The 19,754-nt window shown below is 40.1% G+C and overlaps 1 protein-coding gene across 3 annotated transcripts in view; it reads left to right on the top strand.

The window, feature by feature from the left end:
• Window positions 1–479: 479 nt before the first annotated feature.
• Window positions 480–19,754, top strand: part of LOC132823228 (uncharacterized) — a 36,771-nt gene continuing 17,496 nt past the window's right edge. For 2 of the 3 annotated variants that reach the window (XM_060836857.1, XM_060836854.1), the window contains exons 1-2: window positions 10,749–10,984; window positions 16,060–16,658. In XM_060836857.1, the coding sequence (XP_060692840.1) occupies window positions 10,933–10,984; window positions 16,060–16,658 (651 nt within the window). In that variant the 5' untranslated portion in view covers window positions 10,749–10,932. Of the gene's footprint in view, window positions 510–10,748; window positions 10,985–16,059; window positions 16,659–19,754 lie in introns of those variants that run through there. The other variant, XM_060836855.1, reaches the window with a different exon arrangement.

The following is a 19,754-nucleotide window of genomic DNA, read 5'->3' as shown; positions in this document are numbered from 1 at the left end:
CTAAGTCATTCGTCAAATCCATCAGTATCTGTCAAGAAAATAGGATAGATTATTGACTGTAGATCCTTTAACTGGTAGCCTGTCTTTCAGATGTGCATGTACTTGTGATGTATTTCAAACATTTCCAATTTTGTTGTATTTGCTCTTGCTTATGTAAACACTTCAGTGTGAAACATTCATCTCTCCAGCTAATGATGGTCACTATCTGTGTAAGCAACACCTATCAACAATTAGCATTATGTTCTCAGGGGAAACTGAGAGAACATTTGAACTGAGAGGAGACAGATAGATTACACATTTTACTTGAAACCCAGACACATATAAAAGGTCCCAGGCTTGCAGGCCAAAGCAAATGTTGCAAAGAAATAGTGTGTGTGAAATGGTGATCAAGAGTAATGAGTAAAGGCCATTTTGGAAAACTGCATGAAAGTCACAGATTTTGTGCATTTTAAATATTCTTCTGCACTTCCTTCAGAGTTGTTAAAAAAGTTATTCACATAACAGTTGTGGTAAGTACAACATTTCTGTGTCTTGTAACGAATACCAGAAATTATATGTGAATGTCATTTTGAAAATTGAAATGCATAGCAGTGTACAAATAAAACGGTAAGGTGGCTCAGTGGTCAGCACTGCTGCCTCACAGCGCCAAAGACCTGGCTTCGATTCCAGCCTCAGGAGACTGTGTGGAGTTTGCATGTTCTCCCCATGTCTCTGTGGGTTTCTGCCGGGTGCTCCAGTTTACTCCCACAGTCAAAGATGTGCAGGTTAGGTGAATTGGCCATGCTAAATTGCCCATTATTGTCAGGGATATGTAGGCTAAGTGAATTGGTCAGAGGTAATTATAGAGTAGGGGAATGGATCTGGGTGTGTTGCTTTTCAGAAGGTCAGTGTGGACTTGTTGGGGTGAAGGGTCTGTTTCCACACTGTAGGGATTCTGTATACGTAGAAAATAAAATGAATTAACTCCTTCATGCAGTTTCCTTATCCTTAATTGTGGGAATTCTGACCAGTACTTTCAGCATTGCATGTGATGCTAATTGAACAAGTCTATTAAAGATCGACTTCAAGTTCCATTTCATAATCATGAGCCACTTTGTTCCTACTGACTATTATGAGCATTTTTTTAAAGATTATACCGTAATATAGAGTCACAGAGTCATGCAGCACGGAAACAGACATCCCATCTGACCTTGTCACATTTGCCCCATTTGTCTCTAAACCCTTCCTATTCATATACCTGTCCAGGGGCTTTTTAAATGCTGTTATTGTACCCACCTCCACCACTTCATCTGACAGTTCATTCCATACATGTAAATACCCTCTGTGTGAAAAAGTGACCCTTCAGATCCTTTTTAAATCTTTCCCCACTCACCTTAAACCTTTGCCCTCCAGTTTTCGACTTGCCCCACTTTAGGAAAAAGACTGGCTATTCACCCTATCCATGCCTCTCATGATTTTATAAACCTCTAGATTGTTACCGTTCTACCTCCAATCCTCCAGGGAAAAAAAATCTCCCAGCCAATTCATTCTGATCCCATAACTTAAGCCCTCCAGTCCCAGCAACATCCCCATAAATCTTTTCTGCACCCTGACAAGATTAACAACATCCTTCCGATGGAATGGTGAATACTCTAAAAATCGCCTAACCAATGTCCTGTACAGCTGCAACACGACATCCCAACTCCTATACTCAATGTTCTGATCAATCAAGGCAAGTGTGCCAAATGCCTTCTTCACTACCCTGTCTACCTGTGATTCCACTTTCAAGGAACATGCACCCATTCCCTTACGTCTCTTTGTTCTGCAATACTTCACAGTGCCCTACCATTAATTATATCAGTCCTGGCCTTGTTTGCCTTACCAAAATTCAATCCCTTATTTTTAACTAAATTAAACTCCCATCTGCCACTCTTTGGCCCATTGGCCCATCTGAGATAATCTCCTTCACTGTCCACTACACTACCTATTTTGGTGTCATCTGCAAACTTACGAACAATGCCTTCTATAATCATATCCAAGTCATTTATATAAATAATGAAAAGTAGTGGACCTAGAATCGATCCTAATGGCACAGCACTGGTCGTATGCCTCCAGTACAAAAAACAACCCTCTACCACCATTCTGAGTCTCCTACCTTTAAGCCAATTTTGTATCCAACTGGCTAGCTCCCCTGGCTCCCAACTTATGAACCAAAATATAATTGTTCATGTATTCAATTCGAAGTCAGTCAAATGGAAACTTATAATTGGAAATATAAATGAAAAATATTTAATGCAGCTTTATCAGTGGCTAGATGAATTGTACACATAACTAGTTGAATGTTTCAAATGTGGTGAGTTAGCTGGCTTTATTGTAGGGTTGGCCTTAGTACAACTCCATTGGAATGGAGAGTACTGACTCAAATTGCTGCATCTGATTGCTATCTGCTGACTGGGTTAGAAATACTTGTGTTTAACAACAGGCCTTTCACAACGCAAGTCAGTATATCGGAGGAAATGGGTTAAGGGGAAGAAACTTGAGAGAAATTTCAAGATGCTGCCTTTCTTATCAGAATAGCTCACTGTAAGTATCACACATGAATACAATGAACATGCAAACTTAGGAATAAGGAAAAATTGCATGCCACTTGGCCCCTGCGCCTGCTCCACCAGTTAAAAAGGTAACAGTTGATTTGATTTTAGCCTTAACCCTACTTTCCTGCCTACCACCAATAATCTTTCATCCCTTTTAGTATGAGCTGTTTAGGCAAATGAAGCATACTTCTTAAAGAGACAGCAATGACAAGGAAAGCATAACAAAAAATGTTGGAAATCTGTAACAGGAATATCAACATGTAAAAGAGAAAAAAGTACGCTTTCGGATAGGACCTTCTGTCATTTTGAATAGAAACTTTTAAATTTCCTCATTCCTGTGCTAAATATGAGCAATATTTTGAATGCTAGCTGGGTGAACCAGTCAAAATAGTCACTGACAGGCTGATTAATGAGCTATTGCAGTTTTGTAATCTGCCAGAGGGCTCCCACTGCAACCTTATCATTCCACAGCGCAAGTCAGTATATCGGAGGAAATGGGTTAAGGGGAAGAAACTTGAGAGAAATTTGGAGGAGGTCTTTTTTTAAACTTAAACACACATTCCATTTATTTTGGGGGAATTCTTATTACTTATAAATTTCATACATTCATCCTTCTTCCTGTATTTGGTTTCAGCTCAAATTCAATCTTCCCCTTTTGAATTAAAGTGTGAAAATAATGCTTCAACTTTAAACAAGTAGCTACTGATTTTCGTAGAAAGATTGTTATCAGCATCTTCAATTTCTCGCACCTATTTTTTTTCTCTCTTACTCCCTTTAGGATTATAAATTGTGCTGGCAATGTGATCCCAGTAAATCATTCGTGCTTTACAGAGAGACTTTCTTTTCATGTCTGAATGTAATTCTGTCTTCACTTGACATTTACATATGACACTTCTCAACAAATGTTACTGAACAATGAGCAGGAAAATTGACCTATTAATTTTTTCCTAATAGATTTACAGGATTTGTGATAGACAGCTGCTGGGAACATCTGTTTAATGCAACAAAGAATTTTGAGGCACTTCCAGCAACAAGTAAAAGATGGAATTAAAATCAGATAACAATAGACTACTAAGGAAATATCTAACTCCTTTTACGAAACTGACAAGAAACTAGTACAGTTAGCTGAAGCATGGATCTTATTCAACCAGTGATAACTTAAATGTAATTCTATCAGATTCATTAAATCAAGCTACAAGGAAGGTTAATTTTTTTTAACTAGTACTCTAGACAATTAGATTTAATGAAATTGGCAAATGTCCAGTGGGATTCGTGCTGCTGCTAGAAACCCGTGTGGTTTTGTAGACACCCTCAGTGAATAGGATGACAGCTACTATGGTTAGTAAATAAGTGGCAAACATGAAACTAATCTTTTTTCAACTTGAATAAACATCATGGCAGAAAATGGGATAAAATTTTACAACTTGTTAGATTGTACACAGAGTTACAAAATGTATTTGTTAATATTATGCAATGGATGGGTATATGATTAGAAAGGATTTAGAGGGATGTGGACCAAATGCTGGCAAATGGGACTAGGTCAGATTGGAATGTCTGGTCGGTGTGGATGAGTTAGATGAAAACATCTGTTTCCGTGCTCTATGACTCTATAATGTTAGAAATTTCCACATTTTGGCACCATACTGTCTGGTGTTACAAGCCTCTCCCAGTTTGACAATGGCATTCCTCACTGAGTTAATAAATAATCAGAGCCAGTCTACCTTGTCAGAGCATTTATATTATGACTCAAAGCCATAGTGCCATCATGCAATTATGCTGGTATATGGTTGGATTCTAAATTCCAAAAACACTGACTTGTAGAAACACAGTTCTAAGAAAATGGCAGTGCCATCCAAATGGGCTCACGTGGATCTTAATTGAAGCCCACCTACACAGAGACTGGAAAATATTGATGGCAGTCCCATACTCAGATATCGACCCAGAAGTGATCAATCCCGAATCATTTCTAACTGAACGTACTACCTGAAGGGTCATGGCAAGAACAGGAAATTCTCTTGGAACGGTATCAAAAAGTAACGAATTGGCTTTGGGTTTTGAAAAGTGTTGTACAAATAGAGATCGTTACCTGTCTTTTTTATCTCTGAAGTTTACTCTTCCAAAACTTATGGGTGGCACAGTGGTTAGCACTGCTGCTTCACAGCACCAGAGACTTGGCTTCAATTCCCACCTTAGGTGACTGTGTGGAGTTTGCACATTCTCCCCGTGTCTGTGTGGGTTTCCTCCGGGTGCTCAAGTTTCCTCCCACAGTCCAAAAATGTGCAAATTAGCTGTGCTAAAATGCCCATAGTGTTAGATGAAAGGGTAAATGTAGGGATTGGATCAGGGTGGGTTGTGCTTTGGCAGATCAGTGTGGACTTATTGGGCTGAAGGGCCTGTTTCCACACTGTAAGTAGTCTAATCTAAACTCTTCTAGCATACCTCTCATCATCTATGTTCTTTAAACTTCATCTTTAGGCTTAACTGTATCCTGCTCACCTGTCTCTATTGGCCTTCACAGGCTCTCAGTCTCAAACGTTTTCTGTTCAAAATGTTGTGGTTGTGTGTTTTTCTTTAAATTGATGCATGGTTTTGCTCCTTTATTGCTCTATAATCTCCAAAAATTTTATAATCCACCAACCTTCAGATTTCTATTCCAGTATAACTCAATATCCCTGACCACTTGTGTTCGTCATATTCCCTTTGATACTCCCTCATCACAGAATCATACAGTACAGAAGAGACCCTTCAACCCATCGAGTCTGTACTGCCAATTAGTGGTAATACCAATCTGTCATCTTGGTTCTTTGCTCTGACATTCTCTCCCTTTGTGTCTCCCAACACTCTTCTCCTTTAAGACCTTCCATAAAACCCAGTTCTTTGATCAAGTGTAACCCTTATAATCTGTTCTCTGCTTGAACATTCATAACAGTCTGATTAGGTCTTTGTGACACAGTTTAAAACATCTTTAATACATATGCTAGATAAAGGTTCAATGCTGCAACCATTTGACCCGGTGATGACCAATTAGTTTGAGATTGAGATCATGTTTTACGTCAAAAGATATGGAGAAAGTGAGGACTTCAGATTCTGGAGAAGTTAGAGTTGAAACATGTGCTGGAAAAGCACAACTGATCAGGCAACATCCAAGGAGCAGCAGGAGGCCTTCCCAGCTACCTCACTCCCAACCCCATCCCCAGTCTCCTATTTATCTCCCAGCACACTTCTCCCCCTACCCACATTTCTGATGAAGGGCTAATGCCCGAAATGTCAACTCTCCTGCTCTTTGGATGCTGCCTAACCTGCTGTGTATTTCCAGTGCCATACTTTTCGATTATGTCAAAAGACATGTGAGGCAGACTAAGCAGATGTTTATGACTGTTTTCCTTAGCCTGCTTTTGCTGGGACAGGTGCTAACTATAGCATGAGGTTTGCACCATTCCACATCAAGCATGGATGACCAGGAGTCACTCCCACTTTTAATAACTGGTGTGGATCCATTGGAAAGATTTAGAGTCATAGAGATGTACAGCATAGAAACAGACCCTTCGGTCCAACCTGTCCATGCTGACCAGATATCCCAACCCAATCCAGTCCCACCAGCCAGAACCCTGCCCATATCCCTTCAAATCTTTCCTATTCATATACCCATCCAGATGCCTTTTAAAATGTTGCAACTGTACTAGTCTCCACTACTTCCTCTGGCAGCTCATTCCATACATGTACCACCCTCTGCTTGAAAACATTGCCCCTTCGGTCTCTTCCATTTCTTTCCCCTCTAAACATATGCCCTCCAGTTCTGAATACCCCCACCCCAGGGAAAAAGACTTTGTCTATTTAACCTATCCATGCCATCATGATCTTGTAAATCTCTATAAGGTCACCCCTCAGCCTCCAACGCTCCTGGGAAAGCAGATCTAGCCTAGTCAAACTCTCCCTATAGCTCAAATCCTCCAACCCTAGCAACATCTTTGTAAATCTTTTCTTTACCCTTTCAAGTTTCACAACATCTTTCTGATAGGAAGGAGACTAGAATTGCACACAATATTCCAACAGTAGCCTAACCAATGTCCTTTACAGCTGCAACACGATCTCCCAACTCCTGTACTCAATACTCTGACCAATAAAGGAAAGCATATGAATTGCCTTCTTCACTATCCTATCTACCTGTGACTCCACTTTCAAGGAGTTATGAACCTGCACTCGAAGGTCTCTTTGTTCAGCAACACTCCCTAGGACCTTACCATTAAGTGTATAAGTCCTGCTAAGATTTGCTTTCCCAAAATGCAGCACTTCACATTTATCTGAATTAAACTCCATCCGCCACTTCTCAGCCCATTGGCCCATCTGATCATGATCCTGTTGTCGTCTGAGATAACCTTCTTTGTTGTCCAATTTTGGTGTCATCTGCAAGCTTACGAACTATGCCTCTTTTGCTCACATCCAAATCATTTATATAACTCACAAAAAATAGTGGACCCAGCACCGATCCTTGTGGCACTCTACTTGCCACAGACCTCCAGTCTGAAAAACAACCCTCAACCACTACCCTCTGTCTTCTACCTTTGAGCCAGTTCTTTATCCAAATGGCTAGCTCTCCCTGTATTCCTTTATATCTAACCTTGCTAATTAGTCTCCTATGGGGAACCTTGTCAAATGCTTTATGTCCATATAGATCACATTTACCACTCTGCCCTCATTAGTCCTCTTTGTTACTTCTTCAAAACACTCCATAAAGTTTGGGAGACATGATTTCCCATACATAAAGCCATGTTGACTATCCCTAATCAGTCTTTGCCTTTCCAAATACATGTACATCCTGTCCCTCAGGATTTCTTCCAACAACTTGCCCACCACCACCATCAGGCTCACTGGTCTATAGTTCCCTGGCTTGTCCTTACCACCTTTCTCAAACAGTGGCACCACGTTAGCCAACCTCCAACCTTCCGCCATCTCACCTGTGACTATTGATGATACAAATATCTCAGTAAGAGGCCCAGGAATCACTTCCTTGGCCTCCCACGGAGTTCTAGGGTATACCTGATCAGATCCCGGAGATTTATCCAGCTTTATGCATTTCAAGACATCCAGCAGTTCCTCCTCTGTAATATGGACATTTTTCAAGACGTCACCATCTATTTCCCTACATTCTATATCTTCCATGTCCTTTTCCACAGCTCGATAATCAGCTAGAAATCAAACCTGGTGCTTCTACCTCAGGGGCAAAGACACTACCCATCATATGTCAAGCCCTTAGAACTGGCCAATATTGATTATAATTACATAGCTGGTTACAATCTTCTGACATTTCACTAGATACAGAAACTTTTATGACGTTATTCTGATCCATCTAATCCCAATAAACCCTTATATCAATATGAAATAATTGTATTGTGATGATAATGCAGACAGCAACATTTGAATCAATGGTGGCAGGTCCATCTACAATCAGCTAAATGAACATAGGTCAGGAGGTAAACTTTAATCCTTCTGCTGTATATATGTCAATATTCCCTCAACAAATAAATAAAATTTGTAAAAACTATCGATTTTGGAGCAGCTCATGAAGAATCACTGAACTTGAAAACTTTACTTGCTGAGTTTCTCCAACAATTTCCATTTACATTATTGAAGCAGTCATTAAACTGCAGTAATGACACTGCTCCCCCACCCCCCCCACCCCCATAAATTGTTCACAGACTAAATTATTAAATTTCCAAAGACCTTATGTATATTTTATGATGGAGGTTTCATCTCCAAAGTGTCTATGAGTTTTATTTTCATTTGCTAATTGGAATGACAAATTGGTTAAGTAGAAGAAGGGCTGATGAAGGGCTCTGGCCCGAAACGTCGAATTTCCTGTTCCTTGGATGCTGCCTGACCTGCTGTGCTTTAACCAGCAACAAATTTTCAGTTAAGTAGAAGAAATCTGGGCAGCTAAATGAAACTGTTAAACAATTCAGTGCCCACAGTTTCTGCATGAAAGGGCTTTGTGAACATTTTGGGAATTCTGTAACAGGCTAAGTTTCAGCACCAGTTTACTTTGTCACAGTAAACCAACTTATTGCTGGGAAAGTTCATGCACTACCTTTGTTTCATGGACATTTGCAATGGAGTTAATTCATGAAATATTTGAATTATTTTATAACATGTGTTTTAAATTGATATAAAATTTAAGAGCAGTGGTCAGAATGTAGGTCTACAGACAAATGAAGGCTGAAGTTCCATCACAACCCATAACCTAAGGGATAATTAGTGAATAGAAAGAGCATTAGAAAGCCAGCAGTTCACCAATAGCTAAGATGTGTGTGGATTCTTCACTACAGCCAAGCCTATCAATAGGAGAAAATGAAGACTGCAGATGCTGGAGATCAGAGTCGAAGAGTGTGGTGCTAGAAAAGCACAGTTGGTCAGGCAGCATCTGAACAGCAGGAGAATCAACATTTCAAATATAAGCCCTTCATCAGGAATGGAGGGCTAATTCCTGCTGAAGGGCTTATGCTCAAAAAGCCTATCAATAGCCCAAACACCCAAGAACCAATTCCACTGAGAACTAAAAATGGATGGGCACTCATCAAGGACAATGGAAGCCAGCATCAGAAACAGTTATTGATGCATCCTCACCAAGATATTGAAATACATTGAAGAAGCAGTCTCAATGTCAATACCTTCACTTATCTACCTCAAGTGGAAAGAGGAGATCATGCCAATGGATTTACAAGATTTTGTAATTTTGATGATCTTCAGGAGAGGAGATAAGATAGATTGTGGTAACTACAGCAGGGTGCTATATACCAAAGGGAAGATCATTGCAAATGTTCTCCTCAACTGTCTCCTCCTAGTGGCTTCAGAGCTCCTACTGGAATCACAACACAACTTCCTTCCAATAAGAGGAACAATGAACATTATCTTCACTACAGCATTGAGTTCCATGTACTAATGCACCGCTTAGTCATCTGGGGAACAGAGCATTCAATGACAAAGACCTTAAGTTTGGCACCAAGCTCAGGATCTATAAGGCAGTTGCATTAGTAGACACAACAGCAATATTCAGCAAATCTTTCAGTTCTTTGGGAATTTCACCAATGATATCTCTGCATATAATCCTGCAAATCCTGTGTCAGGATAGGGGCTCCAATAACAGTGTCCTCTTTCAGGCCAATAGCCCACAGTCAATGCATTGGTTGCAGTCAATATGCTGTGTTGGGTGGGCCATATTGTCTGCAGGGCCTGACACAAAACCTTCAAACTGAATTCTCTCCTCTCAGCTTCTGCATGGCAAGCAGTTATGGGAGGGCAGAGAAAATGTGTTACGGTCGTCTCCAAAGCTTCCCTGAAAAAAATCATGCAAATCTCCACCAACCAGTGGGAAGTTCTTACCCAAGACTGCAAACTATCTCAAGCATCTCTGATGAGCCAATGTGGAGGCCAAATAAACACTGGAAACCAAGCCATCTTACCCAACTGCCTCAGCAAACAGCACCTGCAGCAGGGTTTGAGGATCCAGCATCATCTGTTTTGTCACCTCAGGACCCACAGGAGTGGAAGAAAGTCACACTTGATCTCAAGGATCTGCCTAAGAAGAAGAATTCAACTTCATTGAGATCAACTGAGGAGAGAAGGGAAAAAAAGAGGAAAGATTTGTCAGAATTAACTGCAATTTGTAGATCGATACTTTTATGACTCATGATTTCTTTATGAAATCTGTTATCCTTGCCTGATAGCAAAATCGCAGACTGATGAACAATTGTAATGTAGTGCTTGGAGGAACTGCACAGATTTTCAGATGGTAAGATATGAAATACAACCCCAGTAAATGCTTGCAGTTTAAAGAATTGACAAACTGTGTTCAGGTGGCCATTGCGTTAATGCTGAGAACCACGTTTCGCCTGAAGTACTCCAATGCTGAGAAAAGAAAATCTGCATCATGCTCCTGCAGATCAGAAGTATTCAAAACAGAATGATCCCCTGAGGAGAGGAAAGCGTCACTTTGCATAGCACAGAGTTAATGTGCTGTTTAGAAATATGTCGCTTGGCCACTTTGAGCACAAAACAACAACCTGTTGCATTCCTCTGCCCCAGTTGCATTCCTCACTGCTCATTTCATGACTTAGGCTTTTCTGTGCTATAAATAGGTTGGCTATTTGGTTTCTGACCAGTTCCTGTTAATCCCATTCATGTGAAGTTGATCCGTAAAGAACAGAATTATTAAATTATTGATTTATGTTTCAGGAGAAGAAAAAGGCTCTAATTCAAAAGAGGAGGGAATTATTTGACAAGAATTATTTATTTCTCCCTCTGAACTGTAATTTTAACTTTAAGAAAAGGAAGAAAGGGATCCATAGGATTAATTCTGCTGGAAATGGCGTCTGGTCGAAAAAAACAAATCCTCGCTTTGCTGAAATGGAGAAAAGGTAACATTGTTATTGTCGACTAAATAAGTATGCTGAAGTACACTTGGCAATTCTTAACTTTAAAGGGGCACTCCTTTGTGAATGGGGCTGCAAATTCAATGGTTATTTTGCAAACCTGATGAAGGAACTATGGTTCTGTTGTAGCTCTGAGAGAATATTTAAGGATATTATAAATTTGAATCACTTTTGATTATAGGGTATTGGAATTCAGGATCAATGCTGGAAATCTGAAATTAGATAGGACTTTGGGCCTGTGCTACAATGTATATTCAGGAAATCGGTGTCACTGGAATCAATGCTGTGAATGTTAATGACAAGAGCTATCCAAACTACACAGTAAACTTTTCCCTGACATCAGGATGTGAACTCCTTACATAAAGACAGGATGAGATCTTTTCATAGCCTTGTAGAAAAGCCTTTCAGTGAATACTTTTCATGATGTATCTGAATTATAAAGCAAATTCAATACATCTAAAATAATAAAGGCCTATTACGTAGTCTGATCCAGAGAGAGAGAGTTACCCCTTTAACTGAGAATATCACTATATAGGCCTAATAAAACTTGTTTGAGCGATAAAGCTTTGAAACACCACAATGATCCATGTGTACGAAAGAAATATAATGGCTTGAAACTTCCAAGGAGCAGCAGTAATGAATGGATTGCTGCAATTCTCGTGAATTCGCACATCTCAATGCTACTGCATATTTCTTTAGCTTTCACACAAAATGCATGGGTTCCTTCAGAGAATTTCATAAGAGCAGAGTCGGGGAAGACTGGATAGCTGGTCTTTACACTATTATCTGCCACATGCTAAATGTGAAGCTAATTTCACTTGTGGTGAGTAAGTGATTGAGTAGATGGATGAGATGGCTAAGTGGAAAAGTGGGTGAAGTGAGTTAATGGGCAGGTGGATAGGTTGATAAAGGTGAGTGTGATTGTGATGGGTTGCTTGGTGAGCATGTAGTTAGTTTGGAAGGACCATTGGCTCAGTTCGGACGAACAGTGGGTCAAATTGGGGGTCAAGGGTGCACTTGGGTGGTCATGTCACCGGGGTATAGGGTTCTGGTTGACAATCAGTTATTTTATGATTTTTAAGTGGCTCAAATGACCCCCCGGTCCCTGGTTTCTGGACATTGGACTTATTTAGGGAACGTGAAATGACGAGGCAGTAGATTATTTAAAATATAAAATGTAAGTATAATACAAGAGAAACAGGTAAATGTAATAAACAAGGAAACTAGCAACTAACTAATTGTACAGAGAACAGTAATACTTTAAATTACACTATTTAGTAGATTAACATTAATAGAACCTTACCCTACTGACATACAGAGAAAACAACAGTTGTAATGACAGAGTCTTTAATCAGAATTCATACCTTGGTGTCTCAATTCACTGTTACCACCCGCCTTCCCCTGCCCGCTAGCTCAGGCGTGATTTTGGGGTCTGGGGAGTTTAAGCTCACCACTCAAAACGTGGTCTGAAGTGCACCCCGTTGGTAAAATGCTCTTGGTTCAGAACAGGCCCATTCTGGAAGCTCTGGAGAGCACTTGCTTAGCTTCCCCATCTTGGATACCCTTTGTTCCAATGCTGCTCTTGGTTTGGCTTCTTGATTCCATAAGACCATAAGACATAGGAGTGGAAGCAAGGCCATTTGGCCCATTGAGTCCGTTCCACCATTTAATCATGGCTGATGGGCATTTCAATTCCTCTTACCTGCACGCTCCCCACACCCCTTAATTCCTTGTGAGATCAAGAATTTATCAATCTCTGCCTTGAAGACACCCAATGTCCCGGCTTCCACTGCGATTCATGGCAATGAATTCCACAGGCCCACCATTCTCTGGCTGAAGAAATGTTTCCCCATTTCTGTTCTAAATTTACCCCCCCAATTCTAAGGTTGTGCCCACAGGTTCTAGCCTAATGAAAACAACTTCCCAGCGTTCACCCTTTCTAAGCTATGCATTATCTTGTAAGTTTCTATTAGATCTCCCCTCAACCTTGTAAACTCTGATGAATACAATCCCAGGATCCTCAGCCAATCATCATATGTTAGAATTCAGCTTCTCTTGGTTCTTGCTTAGGAAGCTGCTTGTTGGGGATGGGAGCCTGTGGGCAAGCTATTTGTGCAGAACCTTGTGGTTGAAAAAAAACAATGTGGAGGTGCCGGTATTGGATTGGAGTGGACAAAGTAAAAATCACACAACACCAAGTTATAGTCCAACTGGTTTATTTAGAAGTACAAGCTCTCAGAGCTTTGCTCCTTCGTCAGGTAGCTAGTATGACAGGATCATTGTATGACACTTTGATCTTTTACTATAAATTCTGTGTCCTAGGATCTTGCCCCATCTTAGAGAGGTGATGTAAATTATAATTCCAGCGTGAACACAGTTCCGGATAGCCCTTTCCATTCTATGAGTTGTATATTCTCCACAGAGCTCATGTAATTTGTGCCTTTTGAAAACTTTGAAAAGTCCAGGACTTTTGTCCAGTGTTTTAAATATTGGGGAGCTTTGCTTGATCCTACAGGGTAGTCAGGAGATTAGCAGGACAGTGGTCGTAGTCGAAATAGATCAGGAAGGTTGTCAAGTTGGATATTTGGATGTGTGATGGAGCAGTCAGTTCTGAACAGTGGAATAGTTGAGTTGGGTCAGAGATTGATTAGTGGGGTGTTCTGGGGTCGATTGGGAATCACATGTAAAGTTATCCAAATGTTTCGCTAGACTTGAATCTCTCCAGCATTTCCTCCATAATTGCCCTAGCAAGTACTGTGGATTTGTCTGAATCTTTGATTCTAACTCAGTGTTGGAGACAGACACAGAGAGTCCCAGTCAAAGATCAGACAAATTGTTGTCAGAGGTTTAAACATCCTGGGGAAACCCCGATCTGTCTGTGAGGACTTCAACAGAGTCCTAATGTGCAACTTCACTTGAATATCTAGTTACGAATGTTTCAGAGCCTGAATAATTTGCCAAAGTTACTTTAGTTGAAGTACAATGTTCCAGGTTTTAATGTGTTAATTTTTATAGTCAAACTTCATTATGAGAGACTCATTGGCCAGAAAAGCAGGACTGTTATCAGTTTTGTTGACTTTCCAGTTACACAAGTATCTGACTTCAGTTGAATTCTTCACGGAGATTTAGCCAGTGGGCTATTCTTGGACTCCTCTGACAGTTTGCTTCAATGGTTTGCAGCAGGTCCCCTGGATCTGCTGAAGGCGAAATATTGCATTGCAAGTGGGCACTCAAAGAAAAGGAAAATAATTTTAAAGTATTCTTGTTTTGTATTTACAATATAATGGTACTATATGTATATATTTCATTTTTTATGCATTTTAACCATTGTTTTACACTGCACTGGAGTTCCCCTTTCTTTGCTGCTTGCTACTTAGTACTTGAAATAATGTGACTGCATCCTTACCCCAATGTAACCCTTACACTAGACCTATATAAATAAACATGCCCGAAAATAATTTCCTGCCAAGTTAATGGGGGAAATTAAACTTATGTTTTATTCATAAGTAGTCTGTACCATTTTCCATTAGAACAAATGTCCAACACAGACTATTCAGACAATGAAAATTTGGTGTTTTTTTTATTCTTTTACAAACATGGGCATCATTGACCAAGCCATCATTTGCTCCAAGTCAATGCCCACTATAGTTTAAGTCAGAAGCTGCGTGTTAGCCAGACTGGGTTAGAACAGCAGGTTCCCTCGCGAAAACTTTGGTGAAATGGTTAGGATTTTATGACCATTCGTGATCATGATTAAGACCAGCTTTCAATTCCAGATTAATTTATTAAAATTAAATTTGATTTGACTAATTGCATTTAAATACCACTATCTGCTATGGTGAGACTTGAATTCGTGTTGCTCTTACTCTGGGTCTCTCAATGAGTGTCCTAACATCACTATCAGTACACCACCATCACCCTCTAACACCACTGAAACCCCAACTTGCCCTGATATTTTCCTTATTATATAGACGTCCACCAATAGACAATCATTTGAAATCAATGATTTTATTTCTCTTCCTTAGCAACGGATGGCGAAGGCCTAAGTGGAATATTTTAACTGTTATGTTGCTGAGATGAGTTAATTCAACACAGACTGAGTATTGTGTGCCGTAGCGGCACATTAGGAAATACATTTGTACGTCAAACTATCAGCAATAACTACATAGAGGCCGGTACCCTGTCATCAAGTCACCTTTTTGTAACAAAGCTTCTCCTTTAACAAGGTTATGTTGTGCTTGGCCTTTTTTTCTAAAAAAGTTGTAAAAGACAAAGACTCCGAAAAGCCTGGGGTTGAAGGGTTTCAGGGCCAAGTTGATAATAATTAACAGATACTGCTTCGGGCACAAGGCTTTCAAGTTGTTAAAAAAAACACTTATGCAATGAAAGGGGACTGGCCAGTTCTCCCAGCTCTCTGGTTTGGTTTGGATTTTAGAGTACTAGTGAAAAAGCTGCTGGACCTAAAGAAGCAGGTCCATGTTGATCTTTCTCCTACTTCTCTCCAGTAAGACTGTGTTTGATTTTACCTTTTGTGCCAAGGGGTGTTTGTGGGGATTGGTGCAAGTATTGGGAGCAGCATCATGACGTTGGGATGATCTGTTGGGTTTTCGGATACCTTTTGTTTGTGTTTCATTTGATAATCTTGTAAATAAATTCTGTTTTGTTTAAAACGAAGTGGTTTGACCAGCTGATTCACTCCTGGAATATCCACTTTACACCTACTTAAAGCAACGAGCAAAATTAGGTTCTGGGCTACTTCCTTGAAATGTTTTGAGGGGGTCTGGCCTAGTCTATAACACTTTACTTACACATGCATCGTACTTGATACTGATTCAGCTTCCTCAGAACTATCTCTCAGAGTGAACAGAACCTCTGACACTCCTTTTTAGCTAGGGCTGTCAGCTAGAGCTCCCTGATTGGGCCAGATTTACAGCATCCCAATCAGGGAACTCATACTCTATGAGGTCCACCTGACTGATCCCGTTACAATCACTACATTATCAAGCGGGGGTCCTACGATAATTTTAAAATTTTATCTTTTGTGAATGATCTCATTTCAGGTAAGAAACAGAAAACTGAAGAAGAAGAAGAAGTTGTGACTCCAGATGATATAGATTTTGGCTCTTATCAACAGAAACAAATGTCCTCATTGTTTGGGAGGAGTCAGTCAGAAGACTCAGGTCTGGACCTATCAAACTCTTCCTATCAATTTCAGAAAAAGTTTGATGAACTAGAGAACACCTCCATCCATAGCAGAAAAATATCAACTAGCTCTGACCTCTACTCTGACTTATCTTATGACAGTAGGACAGTGCTGTTGCCAAGGACCTACAGTTTTACTGCTCTCTCAGGTGGTCAGCATGAACCTAAAGCAACAGCATCTTCATCAGAAGAGGATGATGATTTCTTTGGCTTGAAAGACATCATACAAACAATTAATTCACAATATAGTCTCCCAGAGTCGATAGAAACAACGAAGTCTGATTTTGCAGATGTTACAAAGAGTGAAATAGGAGAAGAGAAAAACCATAGATTAAGTTCAAATAACTGGCGCAATGAGAACAAATGGAAAACCAAGGAGGAGCATGTCATTTTGAGAAGGCATCAAACAATACTTGGGTTCCATGAACAAGTTAAGAAAAGTAGCCTCCGAAGCAAGGTTAGTCAAATTATTCATGAGTCTTGCTTACTTACTGACTTTGTTTATCCCATGCATTTTGCTGCTGCAAAGCCAGGAGATAGTGATAACAGCATGCTTATTTCCAGCTGTGATGATCTGTGTCAGGATCAAGGATTTCCATCAGTCCAAAGTAGCAAAGGTCCTTCAACTTTTGTCCCATCATTGCCTCTAACCATTCAGACCATCTTAATACAGTGAACCTATTGTTGTACAAAGATTGAAGGTGGAAGCCAAAGCAACTTGTCAGCACGGTGACATTTGAAGTCTCTGTACAGGATTGTACTGGGTGGCACATCTACCTGAAGTGTCTTTGCCCTGACTTCTTTTGGCTGAGACACAATGAACTGGAGTGCAAGTTAAAGATTCTCCAACAGGTTGGGGAGCCCTAGCAAAGTCAAACCTATGGGAATCAGGGGGCTATGTCTCATCTGATTGGAGCCATTACTAATACCAAGGAAGATGATTGTGTTTTTTGGATGCTAATTATTTCAGACCCAGGACATCTATTTTGAGTTTCTCAGGGAAATGTCCTAGGCCCAACATTCTTCAGTTGTTTCATTTATAGCCATCCCTCTATCATTATGTCAAGTGGGCATGTTCTCTGATGATTGCACAATGTTCAGCATGATCCATGACTCCTCTTACACTGAAGCAGTTTGTGTCCATATGCAGCAAGACCTGGGCAACATCCAGGCTTGGGTTGATAACTGGTAAGTAACACTTTGGCCACAGAAATATTAGGCAATGACATCTCCAACAGGAGAGAATCTAACCATTGTCCTTTGATGTTCAATGGTGTTACTATCACTGAATCCCCACTACTAACATCCTGCAAGGTTCAAATGACCAGAAATTGAACTTGACCAGCCTTTTAATGATTGAGCTACAACAGCAGGTCAGAGTGAATGAATAGCTCACCTCCTGTCTCCACAAAGCCTGTCCATCATCTAAAAGATAAAAGTCAGGAGTGTGATCCAATACTCTCCATTTGCCTGGACTGGTGCAGCACCAACAACGCTCATGAAAGCTTGACACCATCCAGGGCAAAGCAGCCTGCTTGACTGGCATCTATCCACCATCTTCCAACATTCATACTCCTCACTACCAATAAACAGTGGCAGTAATGTGCACTATCAAAAGATGCACTGCAATAACTTCCCAAAGTTCCTTTGACAAACCTTCTATAACCTCTAGCACGTAGATAGACAAGGCCAACAGATGCATGTGCCCACCATCACCTGCACGTTTCCCTCTAAGTCAGCTGCCATCTTGACTGTATCACTACTCCTTCATTGTTGCTGCATCTAAATCCTGTAATTCCTACCTAACAGCATTGAATGGGTGTTCCTACATGTTAATGACATCAGCACTGCAAGAAAAAATTTCACCACCATCTTCACTAGGGAAATTAGGGATTGACAATAAATGCTGCCTTGTCAACAATATTCACATGCCATGAAGAAAGAAAAATGCAGGTTATACTGAAATGTAAACTAATAAACAGTAGGAATCTGGTAGAGATTAAGGGACAGTACATAGAAATATGGAGAGTAAGAGCAGAAGTAGATCATTTGGTACATAGATCCTGCAGTGCCATTTGATATGATCATGGCTGATCATCTACCTGAATACCATGCACCTACGCTCTCTCCCCATACACCTTGAAGTTATTAGTATTTAAAAACGATTCATATATTCAGTGATTTGAATTACATGACTGATGTGTTAGATAAGTCCCAAGGGTCACCATCCTCTCTCAGTGAACAAATGTTTCCTCATTTCAGTCCTGAGCAGTCTTCCCTGCATTGTGAGACCATGACCCCTTATTCTAGAATACCAGATGGTGGTATCACTATTTTTGCATACAATCCATCCAGCCCTGTTGAAATGGAATTTTTCAATGAAATCTCCTCTCATTCTTCTTTGGTGAGTTCATGTATTGTTGACCCACATTCTCACATAATTGTCAATCCTGCCATCCCAGCAATCAGTCTGGTAAACATTCCCCGAACTCCAATTATGGCAAGTATATCTTCTGTTTAGTAAGGAGGCTGAAGCTGCACACAATACTCTTACGAGAAGTGGTATCATAGGTAGCTTGCAAGCTCTATACAGCTGTGATAAGACACCCTTGCTCCTGTGCTGAAACCCTCTTGCAATGAAGATGAACATACAATTTGCCTTCCTAACCTTTGCTGTACCTATCTGCTTGCTTTCAGTAATTCATGTACAAGGACATTCAGACTCTGTTGCAATTAAACATTTTTCAATCTATCACCATTTAAATAATGCTCTGAATCCTGTTTTCTTCACAAAGCAAAAAAGCTCACATTTGCCCACAGTTCACCTCATCTGCTCTGCATTTTCCTATTCATTTAATTTGTCCAAAACATCTTGAAGACTCTTCACTTCCTCTGCACTGCTCATAATCTCATCCGGTTTTGTGTTGCCACCAAACTTGGAAATTTTACATTTAATTCCCTTATCAAAACTACTTATATATATTTGTTAATAGCTGGGGCCAATTATAGTTCTTTCAGGAAGTTACTGTTCCCTACATTTCATTCCAAAAAGAATATCTAGGTATTCCTATTCTCTGTCTCCTGACTGCTAAACAATTCTAACTCCATGCCAGTATACATGGAGTATACTGTATACTGTATACACTAACCACTCTGTGCTTTGATTTTACACACTAACACCTTGTTCTGACATTTTAAAAAGCTTATTGATACTCCAAATATAAAAGATCTACTGGTTCTTCCTCAACTATCCTACTGGTCATGTTTTCCAGCATTATACCTCCACGAATGCAAATTTCCTTCAATTCCTTCTTCCCTACCGACCCTTGCTTGCCCAGCATTTCTGGAAAGTTATTTGTGTTTTCTCTGATAGAACTAAATCAGACTGTCATGGAACTTCAATTATTTTCACCTAGTTTGTCATTTTACATACTTATCAAATTCTGACAGTCTACTTTTAAGGTTATTGCGAGTTTACTCTTATTCTCTATTTTTCCATTCCGAATCAATAACTTAAGTGCTCTTTGCGGGATTCGGAACTGCATCCAAACCT

This window comes from Hemiscyllium ocellatum, chromosome 16 (genome assembly GCF_020745735.1).
Source record: "Hemiscyllium ocellatum isolate sHemOce1 chromosome 16, sHemOce1.pat.X.cur, whole genome shotgun sequence".
In the NCBI taxonomy this organism is placed as follows: Eukaryota; Metazoa; Chordata; class Chondrichthyes; order Orectolobiformes; family Hemiscylliidae; genus Hemiscyllium; species Hemiscyllium ocellatum.
Note: the sequence above shows the minus strand (reverse complement) of the source record. Positions and strands in the feature narration are given on the sequence as shown.